The 18,316-nt window shown below is 31.2% G+C and overlaps 2 protein-coding genes across 2 annotated transcripts; both read right to left on the bottom strand.

Annotated features, from left to right (window-relative positions):
* Positions 1 to 4,523: 4,523 nt before the first annotated feature.
* LOC114179653 lies at positions 4,524 to 5,070 on the bottom strand. Its single transcript, XM_028066064.1, has one exon. It carries the CDS (start codon positions 4,966 to 4,968, stop codon positions 4,621 to 4,623), a length of 348 nt encoding a protein of 115 aa, XP_027921865.1. The 5' UTR covers positions 4,969 to 5,070; the 3' UTR covers positions 4,524 to 4,620.
* A 10,215-nt stretch (positions 5,071 to 15,285) lies between these two features.
* LOC114175102 (pentatricopeptide repeat-containing protein At5g66520-like) lies at positions 15,286 to 16,191 on the bottom strand. Its single transcript, XM_028059862.1, has one exon. The coding sequence runs from the start codon at positions 16,189 to 16,191 to the stop codon at positions 15,286 to 15,288; it is 906 nt and encodes a 301-aa protein (XP_027915663.1).
* Between the last annotated feature and the right edge of the window lie 2,125 nt (positions 16,192 to 18,316).

Genomic DNA, 18,316 nt, shown 5'->3' on the forward strand with positions numbered 1-18,316 from the left:
TGTTCCTAAAAGTTGGAACTCAACTTTTTTTATGCTTCAAGTTGCCCGAACGTTTGTTTGCAAGTTTACATCTAGTTAACGAGAATTACAAGTATTGTCTGTCTAAGGAGAAATGGAAAAGAATAGAAAAAATTAGTGCTTTCTTGTCAGCATTTTATCAAATTAAAAATATGATTTCTACCTCAATTTATCATACATCAAACTTGTACTTTTTATAAGTTTGGAACTTCCAAACCCTTCTAATGGGAAGTTTAAAAGATGAAGATCAAGTCATAAGAGATATGGCTGAAAGGGTGATGGTGAAGTTTAATAAATATTAGGATGAATATAGCATTGTCCTTTTATTTGAGTCAATTTTAAACCCAATGATGAAGTTGAAAATATTGGGATATTGTTATGAGAAGATAAATCCTCTTTGTTAGGAAGTAAAGTTAGAGAAGATGAAAGAAAATTTGTACAAGCTTTTGAATATTGTTCCAAGAATTCAACTTCCCTAATTCTAAAGCATAAGTATAGTGATTTGTCAATGTCATCTTTAGTTGCTTCAATCGAGCCAACCACTTTTGATGTAAGTTATTTACTTTTTTGTCATTTAATATTATTATATATACATATAATTTAAACTTTGATTTGCCTTTTTATGTTAGAAAATAAAGAAACGCAAGCTTTAGGATGTTGCTAAAATAAGAAGAAATCAACTTCATATATACTTGGATAAGCCAATATTGGATGTTGATATTACTAAATGTATGGATGTTATTGAATAGGGGAAGAGTAATAGTCAACATTTTTCAGATTTCTTAGTCATGGCTAGAGACTTGTTAAGTATCTCAATTACTACAATTGCATATAAATCTGCTTTCAGCATTGGTTCAAGGATTTTGAATAAGTATCACTAGTGTAGAAAAGGGTTTTGGTCATGATTATTTTGGCGATTTGGCTTCAATTTAATACCTAAGGCATATCCAGTCGAGACAACAAGGGGTGACCTTTCTGCCTTGGTTATGACCCGAGGCATATTTCTTTTTTATTGCCTCGGTTCTAGAGGGAACCAAGACATAATGTGCATTAAAAATTTTAAGAATAAATCAGACGATTGCCCCTTGATAGGATTTCTCTAATTCCTCTGAGCAGTTATTTGCTGGAGAATGCTGCAGACACTTGAACCTTTGACGCAACAGATTTGTGATGCCAACCATCGCGTCACACCTCGTGACTTAACCAGAAAATGCAAACACCATCATATTTGCACCTACATCGTGAAGCAAATTTAACATCAACCACCTTCACACAACCTGCAAAAATAACATTCAAAAAACTACAATAGATCATTCTTGAGATGAACCACCACAGAATGAAGAACAACGCACTAGAGCGAAGTAGCACACATTTGCACCATTAGCCACCATGAACAAACCAGAATCGCTAGTCATCGAACCACCATGTGTGTCACCTCCAAATCCCTTTGAGCATACCCAACCACCTTGATACTCCACCACTCCACCCCCCAAATAAAACTCAAAACTAAATTGGCTTGAATGTAAAACGAAAGAAAGTTTGAGATTGCATATTGGATCTGGATGTTGGTGTGAAAGAAAGTTTGGAATTTTGGAGAAGATTGGGTCTGAAACCTTGTGAGAAGAAGAAGAACCTCCCATAGAGAAAATGAGAAGAAGAACCTCACGAGTAGAGAAGAAGACGAAGTGGTGACTGTTTATGATTTGGCTATTTTTTTAACCTAACTCTTCTGCCTCGGTTGAATTAAAAATACGGGCATAAAACCACTTTCTGCCTCGGCTCCTGCACAACCGAGGCATAACCATTTTCGTTAAAAATGAAAAATTAAAAATAGCGGGAAAGTTAAAAATTCTGGCAGGCATTAGGCATTAGGCCTGAGGTTTGTGTGAACCAAGGCAGAATGGAGATTTCTGCCTTGGGTATCGTGATAACCGAGGCATAAAAAGTTGCAAAAATTTTAAAATTGTCACTGCATGTTTATATACTTTGTTTGCTCTGCAACCGAGATATAAAGACCGAGTTAGATAGCCAAAAATACACTAGTGTATAGAAGTTGTCTATTACAAAAAAAAAATGTGGAAGCATAGGTTTGGTGATTATAACTTCTCTAATTTAAATTTTATTAATTTTTTTATTTTCATGAATAATTTTTATATTCTAACTTCTATTTTCTATTTCATTATGTGTGATATTATTGAAGATGATGATGAAGATGGAAGAATGAAGGGGTTGTTCTAAGGATGCATCTAATAATCCTTGAAAAGAAGATGATGAAGAATGAGATTGTATAATTTTTAAATAATGTTGTTGATGACTATATTTCAAATAGGGTTTATGTTTATTAGATTTAAATTTATGTATAATTTTGAGTCCAATATTTTCGTTCTACCAGATTGATATAGTTTCGCATACAATTAGTTAAAGTGGTAATTGGTTTCTGTGATAAAGCATGCTTCCAATTCCATGTAGTTCATTGTTTGGTCGAATTGTTGTAGAGAGCCTATTTTAAATTTGCACACGAGTTCCTTGATAGAAGCAAAAAGCAGGAAGAGATAAGTAATAACCTTTGATAGAGACATTTGATGCTGAGATGAGAAGGTTTCAGGTGAGCATAATTTTGTTATCTTACTCTCTGTGTGTCTTTTACTATCTATCTGTAATTTATTATTTAAATGTATGTATAAACTTGTAAATTGAACAAGGACTCAATTAACTTGTTTTTTCATGATTTGATTTCCTGTCTCAATATAGAGAGGTTCATATATTTTTCAAGTGTATTAGAAGTTATGTGCATTCTATACTAATGTAATAGTCCTCGGAAAATGTTAATAGTCATCCGAGGGAGCTAAACCAAAATTTCGACTCTTCCAGAGTAGCATAAGATGTAAAAAAGACCAACTAAAATGGAACTTATGGTTTTACATTTTTATTTCCATACTTAATGAAACAAAAAAGGTTAAATCATTATTTTTCGTGCGCACTAAATCCAAACATACTTTACCAGCACGATATTTGCAAAAATAGATGTACTTACTTTTGGATATTACCTCCAACAGAAAAAGTCCAAACAGAAAAAGATCATCACATAGCAATTATTTTCAGCAAAAAGATGGGAACTTTAACCAAATTGCAGGTTTTCAAACCGTAGAAAATGGTTGAAAGTTCATCTGATTGAGTGAAAGTAAAAAAATAAAATATAAAAGATTTTACATTAATTAAAAATCAAATAAATATATAATATATAATTAAATAAAAATTTCATTTTAAATGAATATTTTTTTAAATTAAGTTACATTTAGTGTGTGTTTTTTTTCAAAGATTTATGATTGAAAGGTGATAGAGAGTGATGATTTTAGAGATTTTTCGTGTTCGTTTTCGCTCAATGAGAAAGAATGGAACGCACTACTAAGAGAAGATTTGAGGGTGATCTATAACATCTTATCAATATGTCCTAATTATTATATTCCATAACACTTCTCTCCCTTTCCATTATTATTGGTCATTGACAAAGAGACACGAAGATAGTAGTGCGAAACTCACTGGTTTATTAGAACCAGATGTATTCTTGAATAAGTGAATGGAACCAAATATATTTTAGTCGGATCTGATTCCAATTTCAAAAAGCTTTTGAAGCATTTATCCAATTCCATTTTTGTTGTACCCGATTCCGAATTCATGAATATTATTATTATTATTATTATTATTATTATTATTATTACAAATGTTTAAATTTTTTGTGTTAATAAAAAAGAAAAAAAATAAAATAATCAATTTTTCAAATCAATTATATTATAATATTTATTTTATTGAAATAATAAATATTAATAATAATTTTATATTACTTTTAATACTATTGACAATTTGATTATTTTATTTTATTATTTACTAAATTTTATTTTTTATTAGTCACATCAATTAAATTAATCATTAATTTTTATAAATTTTATTTTCAAATCAATTCTATTATCATTTACAAATCTCTTGTAAAGAACAACATAAATTTCATCCTCAAATTCATCCAAATCATTTTTTTTTTTTAAATTATTCCTTCCAAAATAACACATCTTTAAACTTCATTATTTAAAATATATTAGAGACTTTTAAAATCTGCTTTTTATTGTTTAATTTATCGTGACAGCATTCATTAATATTTATTTACACGCTCAAAATATATGTGTATGAACTTGAAAAATGTATTAAAAATCTACATACTAATATATAAAATGAAATTAAAATTAAAATTTATAACATTAAAATTAAAATTAAATTAAATATATATCCATGAACCTGAAAAATGTACTAAAAATCTACGGACTAATTTATAAAATGAAAATTAAAAATCTAATTTTTAGTTAAAGATGAGAAGAATTATTGAAGTCTTGTTTCATTTATTATGCCTCCCTCGAAAAGAACTATCATCTCACAGCTTCACTTACCAAAGAGGTCCCTTGCAAGATACTTGCTGGAAGCTAAACTACCCGTAAAGACTAAAATTAGAAGCAGCATTCGAACACCAGACATGCCATAACATTTATTTTCATGAAAGATGGAAACTTTCAGAAGCGAAAGTACAGCATTGAAGTAAAATTAGAAGCACAGAGGCTAAGAGATAAGTTGATGAAGGGAAGGTTGGAAGGAGATGAGAAAGAAAAGTAACAGCAGAAGAAAGGCAACACCCCAGGGAGAACCACCAGCTCTGTGGATGGCGGTGGGCTCAGATCCCGGCATGGGGAAGCTTATCTGGGTCCCTGTGGAGAGGCAGTGAACAATGATGATCAACAAGAGTGGAGAAATCACCACCAAACGTTGCACCAACTCTGATGCAGTCGCCATAATTGCATCATACACTATGTATCCCACAAACCCACAAATCACAGCTGTTCCCGCCATCACCACCCATGTCTCTGAGAAGCTCAACCCTGACCCTGATTTGCTCGCTGAACAACCCATTCCACTGTAAAGGACCAAAGGACTCACTCAACACTTATTTGTGTTGTTCTCTTCTGAGATGCTGCACTGTGCCAGCTGTCTTTTTGGATTTACTGCCCTACATTTTCACTACATTTTCAATATGTATGGGGGAATCTAACGGTACCTACAAATCGCAAAAATAATGACATTTTAACTTATTTTTTTTACCTATTTTTAATTCATTATTTTTATTATCTTTAGATTATCATATTACATCATTATAAAAAATTAAAATAGATGATCAAAGGATAATAAGAAAGTGATAAATTAAAAGTGGATAAAAAAATGGATTAAAATATTATTTTTCAAATTGCATATGAATACATAAGAAAGATAGATATCTTTGTGCAAATTAATTGGTTTTGTTAAGAAATGCCACATTGTTCTTTCAGTTTTTTATTTTTTTTTAATTTGATTTTGATTTTTTTAAAATATTAAATTTGGTTTTGTTTATAGCTTTTTATAAATGGTATTAAAATATCAAATGTTAATTTGTGATTTTTTTAACTTAATATTGTGAAAAATTAATAACGATGACTAAATTAATAACAATATTTTTTATAAAAATCATGATTAAATTGAGATAAAAAGATAAAAAAACTAATTTTATAATTTTTAACAAAAATAAAAATTAAAAGAGTAATTTAATTATTATTTTTATATTAAAAGTTTTTCAAGAATTTCAAGAAGTGTATTTTGTTTTTGTGCTAAAAAATAGTGATATAATTAGAGGTTATTATTGAATTAGGAAAGTTTCTATTCAATAAAAGATATTAATGTAGAAATGATTCACTTTTTTTTTAAGACAAATTATCGAAAATCTAAATCTAAATATAAGGGTAAGTTTTACATTATAAAGATCATAAAGATAAAGATTATAATTAAAGTTGAGCACTTTATAGATAAAAAATATATAAATCCAGCTTTTAAAACTTTATAAAAGATATATATAAATTCATTTTTGAAAATTTTAGGTTAAAAGTAAATTAATGTTATATAAATTAGATCTCCTATTTTATTAATATTGTATCCATCAAAATGTATATGTCTATCATTATCATTCTGTATTATATTTGGGAAATTCATAAAAATCAGTAATTAATATGGCTTCGTTTTCTCTTTTTCTCTGAAAGTATGCAGATGATCATTTAATACTTAATTTTATACAACCACCTCTCCTACTCTTTTAAAAATAAAATATTATATTCATATAACAATTAATAAATATAAATAAACGTTTGAAATGAAAATCGATAATATAAATGGTTTTGTGCAATATAGTTAAGTTTCCAAAGTATATATAATTCAAAAATATTAAGTAATTAGGTGAGAAGTTATTACTTGAAACTTACCAAATAGGACATGTGACAGCATGAGGTTGTGAATATTATTATTGTAGTTAATGTGGTGCATTTACCCATTATTGTTTGAGATGATATAAAATAATTTGTACTTTTTTTTTTGCTTAGTCATGATTCATAAATAAGGAAGGAGCTTTTGGATAAGTTTAAAAAAGAAGAAAAACACATATGGTTACTTTTTTTAATTTATTTTTTATCGTACATTACTTTTATCTTATGAAAACATTTTTAAATAATTGTACATTATGAAAATAATTTAATAATAATAAAATTGTAAAATGTTTTCAATTAAAAATTCTCCATTTTGAAGTAAAAAACACACAAAGAGATTCTTAAATAAAAGGTTTAATTACTTATACGGTATCCACTTTGGGTAAAGTGTGTCAAATTGATATCTCGCAAAAAAAAAGTGTCAATTTAGTCTCCAAATAAGTTTAAGTACATCAATCAGGTCTATTTTCATTGATGCCGTTAAAATCATTAACGTTGACTTATTAAGGTAGTCCATTGACGCATTTTTTTGACACGTGGTATTTAAATAATTTGTGACGTGGAATTGCAAATAAAAAATTGAAATTATTAAAATTAATGAAATTGTGTTAATAATTTTGAAAGGGGGTATTTCGAATTAAGGTCGTTACTCGAGCAAAGGAGAAAGCGGAGTGAGAAGCTGGCAGAGACAAAGGCGATTTGGGGGTTTTCTTCAATCCGAAGCTGAAATCGTTATCTGAAGGTGTGAATGACATTGTAGAGTAGTGCATTTTGGATCAAAGGTGCGTTTGTTGAAGCTTAGCCACCTTTGTGCTTGATTGTGTTCATGTGATGCTTTTAGGGTTTTTTGATTCGTATGCATTTTTTTTAATTGCTCTGATGGTATTGTTTAGGGTTGTGGTTTTATATGCGTTAATAGTTTCAATGTGCCCTTTTTTGTAATGTGGTTCAGTCTGTATTTGTTTAATGAATTTGATGTTAGTGGTGGTCCACCGTTTGTGTGAAAGTGACGGTGTTTTAGTTGTGGTCCCCCATTTTAAAATGTTTTCGGTGTGTAGGTGGTATTGATTGTAAATTTGGTATTATTGTTTAGGCATTTTCATAGTTCACAGGGAAGTTTATCAATGATGGGTCACTGAAATACATGGGTGAGACCAATATTCTGGCATGTGACCCAGACAGGTGGAGCTACTTTGAAATATTATCAGTTCTGAAGGAAATGGGATATATAAATGTCAAGGAGAGGTGGTGTTCAGTGGGTGGAGGTTCCGTGTTGGAAGGAAGGTTGGAATTGCTAAGTGATGACAAAGGTGCAAGCCATATGGTGAATATTGGCATACTGAATGGCCAAGTGCATCTTTATGTTGTACACATGGTGTCTGAACCTCAAATAGTTCATTTGTTGGAATATTGTGGTAATGAGGTTGCAGCTGATGCAGAAGTTAGTGTGGAAGGTGGTGGGATTGCAGCTGGTGTAGAGGTTGGAAAGGATGCTAGAATTGGAGCTGCTCCAGAGGTTGATGTGGAGGTTGGGATTGCAGATGCTGCAGAGGTTGGAGAGGATTCTGGAATTGGAGCTGCTCTAGAGGTTGATGTGGAGGTTGGGATTGCGGGTGCTGCAGAGGTTAGAGAGGATTATGGAATTGGAGGTGATCTAGAGGTTGGGGTAGAATGTGAGAATAAATCTGCTGAAGAGGTTGGGGTGGAGGCGAAGGCATTGACATCCCTCACCAAGGCCAAACTGATATGAGGTGTCTCTTGTAGTCCATGCTCTTTTCTCCTTTTATGAGGTCTCCAAGAGCTGCAATGTTTTCCTTGTATTTTGCAAATTTGCAACACTAGGGTCACTCTTCTAGCACTTTCATGTTCTCTAACCAATGGAGTTTTGTGAGGAGTAGGTGAGGTAAACCAATATGTAAAACAATTTCTAGAATAATGTCTCTATTATAACATGTTAAATTGCTCAATATTGCTATATCTTACAACAAGAGTTATAAAAACAACAATTAACACAAAACAAAGTAAATGGTTAGCACAAGTAATATATGCAAAAGATTTAAAATGGACCTCTCCACTCACTAAGTGTTTACACTCAAATCACTCGTCTTTCACTCAAAAGTTCACTTAGGTATCACACTTATAGGCTCTTTTTTGAAAGTACTCTCTTGTCTTTATCCACTTAAATCCCCTTTAGCACTTGGCAAAAAACTCTAGTAGTTTAAGCAAAGAGTGTCAATTATAGTGAAAAATGTTGTGAAATCTAAATCTTGACTCAAGAGGTCAAAGATAACTCTAGAAAAAACTTCAAGGAATTTGAAAAGACACAAAACAATAAAGTTGGAAAGAAATAGGACCTCCAAAAAGAGTTAATTGAAACAAAGAAGAGACTCATAAATTCACAAATTGAAACAAAATTTGTTAATATATATATATATATATATATATATATATATATATACTAGTTTGTTTGACCCATGCACGAGATTTTTTTTATTATTGATAATAAATTATTTTTTTTTACTCATCATTTTCAACATCAATTACTGGTTTATTGACCAACGCCTCCTCTGTAGAAACAGGGCTTGATCCTATAATGTTCAAATGATCACTTAGAGCCTCAACATCATTTGATTCTTCAGTGAATTTGATCAGCAAATCCTAAAAATAAACTTGAAAAAGTTAGCATATAAAAACTTTAGAAAAAGAAGTATAGTTGTAATATTAACATACCTCTGCAATGGTATCAGATGCATCTCATTTGTAATCTGCTTAAGTTTACTTTCTTCTTCATTTCCAGAGTATACATCCTAACAAATATATTAAAGTAAAAAAAGAGTAAAATTAAAATTATATATATGAAAAGACCTAAACAGAAATAAATCAGATCTTACCAAAAACTTAACTTCAACACCACTGAAGCTTTCAATGATTTCTTCATCCATGCAGACTTTTTTAACTCTGAATGATTGCTCAAATTTGCTATTATAATCATTCTTGCACTCAACTTTGAACAGATAGGTCTTATCAATGAGGACTTCAAACTCTTTAGACAAGTTACCAGCAGCAGTGTTCTATAAAAAGAAGTAGAAATGCAAATTATTTAACTTAATCAAAAATAATTTGTGTATGTAATAATCGGAGCATGATTTCTTTGACTATATAGGATACTCAATCTTGTCTTGTAAGTCAATAATATCAGAGCATGATTTCTTTAACATTGCACTTGCATCACGATCAAATACAACAAAAGTTGTAGAATCAGTAGCATCAATTACATGAAGTCTAAGTTTAAACCTAACAAAAAAAAATAGAACATTATTCATTTATTCAAATTTGTCTATTAGTCAAATTAGTAAAATTAGAAAAATAAGAATTATGAAGATTAATAATATTACCTAGGTGTAACCTTAATGACATGTTTGTTACATTTTTCACAAAAAAACATTTTGGAATCAGGATACACAGCTTTGTTGCAAATACATGATGTGTACCACCAATCATCATGATCTAGAACATGTTTGATAGTAGCCTTCACTACAAAAGTACTTTCTTGGAACATAAATAATGCAACAATATAAAGCACAGTATTCAAACTAAACAATTTAAATAAAAGAGAGCCTTCACTACAAAAGTACTTTCTTGGAACATAAATAATGTAACAATATAAAGCACAGTATTCAAACTAAACAATTTAAATGAAAGAGAGAGGAAAAGAATTCAACCTGTTTAAAATCTTTGAGACCTTCAATTGAGCATCTAGGATGCAGCTTAATGAAATCTTCTTCTAAGCTAACTTTTGAAGACTGACCAAGTTGGGTAAGAGGTTGAGAAGGAGATTCAATACTATCCCACATCCAACAAAAAAAGAAACAAGCAAATTAAACGAAAATAATAAACGAAAATAAAAAAATGCAAAATGTACTTACATTTTTTTCAACTTCGTAGCATCTTCACCATCACAGTTAAAAATTATCCTCATACAATTCATATAGTTTTGAATAGAAACTTTATCTATAAAATATATAAAGATGTCAAACACTTTTTAAAAAATTACTACAGGTGTACAAAATGTCAAAAAGTTAGTTACCTTGGAAGATCTTGACTTTGCAATAATGTAAAGCAACGACAACATATTGATCCTCTCCAGAGGCAAGAAATGCATTTAACATATCAACATATTGACCAAATAAAGTAGTAAGAGTATTGTACACTCCAGTCGATAACCATTGCATGATGTAAAATTTGGTCAGATAAGACTAATTTTAAACATCAAATAAAAGAAGAACAATACTCTTACCCATCAGATTCAATAAGGATGACATTCATCTTGGTCTTCTTACCACCTTTCTCTAACTCTCTCTTTGTTCCAACACTAGTAAACATTCCAATGACATCTAAAAAAAAATAAAACATGAATAAAAATTTAAACGCAAAGAAGAAAAAAAATTAATATACTTACTAAGTAAGTAATCTGTGTCAAAACCAAGTGCTTTGATGGTTGAAAAAGGGGTGTATGCGGTACTAATTTTGGGAACTAAGGTAGATTCTACCAAATTGACCTTGGTTCCAAATTGGAAGTTGATCTTATAGGCGTGATTTGTAGTTCTATAAGAACCACCATTACATGAAACACTAAAAGACTAAATGGAGTGAACCTTATCCTCTTTGATTTCATATTGAAATTTGTATATCAGTGTGCGTCTAACAGACGCATGGATTACGACACCCTGCACAAACAGTTTCATATATCACATTATAATATAACATGGAAACTAAAAAAATAAAGAAAAGTAAACAAATGACGGACGTTTATAGTATGGTGTAGTACCTCTTTGTCTTGAATAACAATCTCCATGGAAAATGAAGATTTTCCTTTTGTGTAATCTTCTACAAACCATAACCTTACCACTCTTGCAACAATATTTCAACTTTCCTTCTCCGGGTTCAGTTCTTGTAATGACTGAGTTTGTTTTTGCAAAGCAGACATGGTGTAAAGAAAACGAAAAATTAGACAATAGTGAAGAAAGGAAGTTATGGATAGATGTATTTGTAGAGAACATAAAAACATAAGAATAGTCTGATGTATTTGTAGAGATAATACATCAAAACTAAAACCGTACGCATGTTGTGGTTTTGGTTACACAAATTCAGTAAAAATCCTGATAAGCAACTGTCAAACATATGAAGAGGACAGAAGAAAGAAAAACAACTTTTATGAAATGCCTACCATGGTTCATTCAAACCAAAACCATACGCATACTCTGGTTTTGGTTTCCCAAAGTGAGTAAAATGTGGGAAAAGCAACTGGTCAAACATATCAAGACCAAAGAAAAAAGCAAAAGCTCTTTTTCACACGGCTCAATGTTGGGGAATAAAAGGAAAATATGGCAGAGAGCAAAAGAAAAATAAAAGTTGCAGGACATTTAAAAGGAAATAAAGATAATGTTTGAAGGTTTCAAGAAAAGGAAATATGAAGACAACAAAGAAGAAAAAGGAGAGAAGAAAAACAAAACTATGAAGAGATCAGAAAGCTGAAAAAGGAAAGAAGTAACTTGATGCAGTCATGTAGCTGCATCAAAGATAAAGGAAAGAAAAGACTTGATGTTAATTAACTGAGGACTCCAACATAAAATATGGGTAAACCTACATAAAAAAAATCCATCATAAGGTTACAAATAAATTATAAGGTTGAATAAAATAATTAAGAGATATCTAATTTGTTTTAACAAAATTAAAATGATATTTAATATTGGTTTCAAAACTTCTACATTATTAGTTATCAAAACTAAAATGATATCTTTTGCATAAAAAGCATTACTTCCTCTGCATTGAATTTCAACATTGCTTGAGAAAACAGATCCACCTTGGGTTGCAATGAAGAAAACTGAGCTAGTCCTTATAAAAAAATGAAAAAACAAAAATCAAACATACACTTATAAACTAATTATGTATTAATACTGTTACATCTGATACAATACAACAACAAACCAAGAAATCAACAACCACTGACAATAAAAGATGAACAGAATAAATTGAGATGAAAATAATGTCAATGCATATCAAAATTAAAAAGAATAATCACTGTTCCAACTTCAACTAAATGAACTTTAACAGAACTCAATGAATTCCAACTTCAGACTAAACTCATGACTGTCATTTTGAGACATCCTGTATATCAATCTTCAAAACCTACAAAATAGGTAATCACTAAAAATGTTAAATAATCCTGTAAAAACAAATAAAACAAAGTAGTGGTCGAATATGATGGAAAACAGAAAAAGCTAGAAATAAACCATAAAATTTGTGAAATCATATAGTAAAAACATAGAAATTCTAATGTAGTGGTCGAATATGATGGAAAACAGAAAAATATACAAATAAACCATAAAAACCAAAACCAAAACCAAAACCTGATCGGAGATGATAGGAAAAACATTAAGGGTAAACGGTGAAGGCAAAACCAAAACTTGATCGGAGAAACCCTAAAAAATGTGAAATCAGCCTGTAAAAACAAAGAAATTAGCATGAAAACATAAAACAACAAAAAATTAAGTAGTGGTCGAATATGATGGAAAACAGAAAAATATACAAATAAACCATAAAAACCAAAACCAAAACCTGATCAGAGATGATAGTAAAAACATCAACAGTAAACGGTGAAGGCAAAACCAAAACCTGATAGGAGAAACCCTAAAAAATGTGAAATTAGCCTGTAAAAACAAAGAAATTAGCATGGAAACATAAAATAACAAAAAATTAAGAAGTAGTGGTCGAATATGATGGAAAACCAAAAACTGATCGGAAAAAACCTAAAAAAACCATAAAAACAAAACGAAAACATGATCGGAGATGATAGAAAAAACATAAAGAGTAAACGGTGAAGGTAAAACCAAAAACTTATCGGAAAAAACCTAAAAAACCATAAAAACAAAATGAAAACATGATCGGAGATGATAGAAAAAACATAAAGAGTAAACGGTGAAGGCAAAACCAAAAAATGATCGGAAAAAACCTAAAAAATGTGAAATCAGAATGTAAAAACATGATCGAAGATGAATATGGTGTGGTTGAGAAGAGTTGAGTGTGAAGAGAGTGAAAGAAATTGAGTGTGATGAGAGTGAAAGAAAGTAGGGTGACGGCAGAGAGTGAGAAAAGAGTTGTTAGCGGCAGAGAGTGAGAGAAGAGTGTTGACGGCAGAGAGTGAGAGAAGAATGGAGTGTGAAGGAATTAGGGTTTAGAAATTAAGAGACACGTGTCATCGCGAGGCTTTGCCACTTGTCAAACAAATAGAATGTTAGAAAATGCTCTTTTGAGTTAATTTTTTGTGTTTTGATTTTTGTGGATCATTTAAAAAGTTGCATTTTGTACTACCTTGAATTGTATTATTAATATATATATATATATATATATATATATATATATATATATATATATATATATATATATATATATATATATATATATATATATATATATATATATACTTGATATTCATTGCCCTAAAAGGGCTACAAATACATGTCTAATAACACGAAGGACATACTTTCTCATTATCATTTTTTTCTCATAATCACTACTCATAAAGCGTTGAACAAACTTTGTAGGTGGATTTCCCCTCTCAGTGATTGAGAGTTCATTTCACATGTCAACAATTCGGTTAGTCCACCTCGAAGACTACTCAGCCAAACTCGGTAAAAACAGTACACACTTCTATTTCCAATCAACTTTAGTATGTATCTTCATTCCATTTTGAAATTTGCCTATTTCTATTTCCTATCAACTTTAGTATGTATCTTATTGTGAAATTTGCTATGGAAAGTTTGCGTTGAAATAACATGTGTTTACACTTTTGTTCTTCTCTCATTTTGACAAAATATTCTCTTATCTTTCCTATAAATCTTTCCTATAAATGGGAGTATAAATTCTTTTTATTTCATTTTAAAAAAAAAATCAACATAGTTCCACCTGCCAATAAAAAATGTTGTAATACATCTAAATTTTTAAAATGTAATTACCAAAATGTATGTTAGTCCTAATATCCATTAGATATGTGAGTGTTATTTAAATATTATACTTTTCTCATTTACTATTTTAAAATATATGGTTTCACTAGAGTAATAGATGACATCTACAAAGTTTTGATAGGATTATGGTGAATTTAATCTAATAAAAAATTCAAAATATTTAAGATAAGATTGGATTAACTCCACTTATCCATAAAAAAAAAAAAAAAAAAAAAACTAACCTTAATATTATAGTTAAAGCGTAGGATGAAAAGAAATACGAGTGCATTTTACGACATATTTTATCATGCATATATTGAGATAAATTATTATGAATATAAATATAATGCAAAAAAAAGTTGTGGTACATATTTTGAACCACTAAGAATAATTTATTTAAAAACAACAAATATTAATATCCGAATCAGTATAACTTTTATATAAATACATTTAATACTAGAATTAATATAAAAATTTAGGAAGGAAAAAATATTATTAAACATATTTAGTTGTAATTTTAAAAAAAGTAGGACTTATCAATACTCATTTTCACTCTTCTAACATATATAACAAAATTATTAAGTTGTATAATCAAAACATGATTGTTTTAAGAATATACTTATAATAAACATATTATTAATCGAATTGAAATGACCTGAAGTATATAACATCCGAGTCTCGAGGACTAAAGCACACTGTCTTAACAATACAAAGAGTTGAAAATTGGGTTTAACTCATCTGTATTTACAATTTCTGGTCAGTATTAACAGTTAACAGTCAGTGCTTCCTTATGCAGCTATCCCTTTACCAGAAGCAATCCATAATTCAATGAACAGAAGAAGAACGTAGAAAGATGATCCTAAAAGCCATACCCCTCTGTTCCAAAACTTATAATGAAGCTCCTTCCCAAAGCTCAAGGTATATTGAATATCAATTTTACTTCACACCTCTACCCAACTACAACCAGGAACTTTCTCCAACCCTTTCTGTTTCATGGCTACCCTAATGTTATTGGCATCCTTCCAGGAAGCAAAGGTGGAAAAAACATTTGCAGTGAGCACATAGTTCGCCCCCAACTCAGACTCCAGTTTAGACAGAAGATCAACATCCAAACTAGGAACCCACCCGTGATTCCTGCAAGCCGCCAGAAAACTCCTCAATATAACACCATTCGGCTCCATAGGCATGCCCTTGATAATATCATATGCCTCTTGAATCAAGCCAGATCTTCCTAGCAAGTCAACCATGCATCCATAGTGTTCAACACTCGGTTTTATGCCATACATTCTCACCATCCGATCAAAATACCTTTTCCCCTCACAAACGAGTCCAGCGTGGCTGCAGGCCGAGAGAATCACAGCAAAAACCAAACTATCAGGTTGCAGCCCCATATCCTCCATTTGGTTAAACAAAGAGATAACATCTTTATGTCTGCCATGATCAGCAAGAACCGACATCATGACAGTGCAGGACTGCAAATTCTTGCCATCCATTGAATTGAAAACGACAACGGCCTCATCAATTTTTCCACACTTAGCATACATGTTAAACAAAGCTGTTCCCAATGCAACATCCATTTCCATTTGACTCATTATAACGTAGGAATGAATGGACTCACCAGCACGGACATCAAGCATTTTAGTACAAGCAGAAAGCAAGCTAACCAAAGTGACAGAGTTTGGCTTTTCATTCGTCTGCCCCATCTGATGAAAGACACGAAAAGCATCCAAAGGGGAGTTGCAGGCCACGTAAGCAGCAATCATGGAGCTCCAGGTGACAACATCTTTAACAGTCATTTCTTCAAACACTTTGCGCGCTGAACTTACAGCATGGCAATCAGCATACATGTTTAAAAGCGCATTACCCACATAGCGATCGGAGCAGAATCCGGTCTTGAAGGTTAGAGAATGGAGGGTCCCACCGAGGGGAAGGCAGGAAGAGCGAGCGCAGGCTTTGAGGAGAAAAGGGTAGGTGAAGCAGTCCGGGTTAAGGGGAGATGTTCGGAGGAGGCGGAAGAGGGAGAAGGAGTTGTGCTGGTTGGGTGTGGAAGCGAAGGCTCTGATGAGGGTGTTCCAGGCGAAGAGGGGTGGAAAGGTGGGGAGGGAGTGGAAGAATGTGGTGGCAAAAGGGAGGGAGATGGCGGAGGCTGATAAGAGGAGTTGGGAGATGAAAAAAGGGTGGTGGTCCAGGGAGGTTTTGATGAAGAGAGAGTGAAGTTGGAGGAGATGAGCAAGGGTTTTGCAACGGTGAATGAGGGTAATGGCGCTTTCACATACCCGCATTCCCATCTATTTCAGCTTCCTACATACTGAAATGGCCCGACACTAATTTGTATTCGAGATATACAATTTCGGTTCAATATAATTTTTTTTCAATTTGATATTTTCTTTTTGTAATTTAGTTTTCATTTTATTTAAATGAAATTAATGTGATTTTACTAAATTGATGTTCACATTTGTCCATGGAAATAAAATAATTGATATTGTAAATATCTTAGATGACTTTTTATTTTTAGATTTATTCAACACCATACCAATTTTTCATTCTTTCTATTTCAACTTATTTCAATCCTTTATGGTCTTCCTCCTTCAACATCTCTTTGTAAATTATCTTGTAGTTTTCGTGCCATAATAATTTATTATAGAAAACTATTCTAGGATTTTAAGATTCATGATTCTCACACATTCACGTACATAAATCATGATATGATACTAACCTTGATCTAAGAGAGATCTAAGGTCGATGCGTTCTTTAATCTCTGTTCTTCAACCTCCTTTTTCCTATCTATCTATTTTCCTTTCTTTATTCTCTCACACTCTCTTTATCGATGACTTAGTGTGAAAGAACCTTATGACCAAAGACAAAATCCTAATACCCTTTTATAAGCCAACGTCCATCAAGTTGAGTTGAGCTTTATTTTATTTTATTACGGCTTTCCATAATAACCAATAGGTCCTTATATTTTATTAAATCACAATTGGGCTCATCATAATATTTCACATGAGTCACATAATAGAATTAATTCGTCAATTAATTTTAACATTATAACATTATGTGATTTAATACATAAACATAATGTGCATTAAAGAACCTTACATAAATTGGCTTCATCATTATTCACAATTAAAGATACAAAAATAATAAGAGTTATGACGGTCACACATCGTTCACTCGACATGATCCCTTCCATGTACTATTATATCATCCTTTTCTCTTTAATATAACTTTAGGATAAGGAGTTCATAATGAGTTCAAACATAATGTCATTCTTCAATAATAATTGCATAACATAATTTTTTTTCTTCATCATAATTTGCATGCATAAACATAAAAAGAAAATACAACTTTCATAAACTTATACATTAAAGAGCTTAGAGTGTCACATAAGCATTAATAACATTAACATTCAACATTTAACATTCACCAGTAGACATAATGTTCATATTCTTTACATGGCCAGCATACAATTTGGGTGGTAACCCTTTTGTCAAAGGGTCAACAATCATAAGATTTGTGCTAATATGTTCTATTGACACTTTACGTTTATGAACTTCTTCTTTAACAACAAAGTATTTCAACTCCATATGTTTAACACCTTTGGAATACATGTCGGTCTTAGAAAAGACTGTTGTGAAATTATCACAACAAATTTTCAACGGCTTGGAAACATTGTCGACTACTCCAAGTCCTGAAATAAAGTTCTGCAACCAATTAGCCTGAACTGTGGTCTCAAAGCATGCCACAAATTTAACTTCCATGGAGGATACAACAATGACACACTACTTTGCACTTTCCCATGAAATCGCTTCTCCAGCTAAAAGATACACATAACCAAATGTAGACTTTCTTGTATCCATACAGTTGAAAATGTATGAATCTGTATAACCTATCACCTCAAGGTGATCAACTTTTCTATAAGTATGCATGTGATTCTTTGTTCCTTGTGTTGGCACAAGCAAGCTTGGTGCAAAG

This window comes from Vigna unguiculata, chromosome 3 (genome assembly GCF_004118075.2).
Source record: "Vigna unguiculata cultivar IT97K-499-35 chromosome 3, ASM411807v1, whole genome shotgun sequence".
Classification (NCBI taxonomy): Eukaryota; Viridiplantae; Streptophyta; class Magnoliopsida; order Fabales; family Fabaceae; genus Vigna; species Vigna unguiculata.

Coding starts and splice junctions, on each gene's coding strand:
- LOC114179653 (XM_028066064.1), bottom strand. CDS start 4,968: ATGGGTTGTTCAGCGAGCAAATCAGGGTCAGGGTTGAGCTTCTCAGAG.
- LOC114175102 (XM_028059862.1), bottom strand. CDS start 16,191: ATGTATGCTGATTGCCATGCTGTAAGTTCAGCGCGCAAAGTGTTTGAA.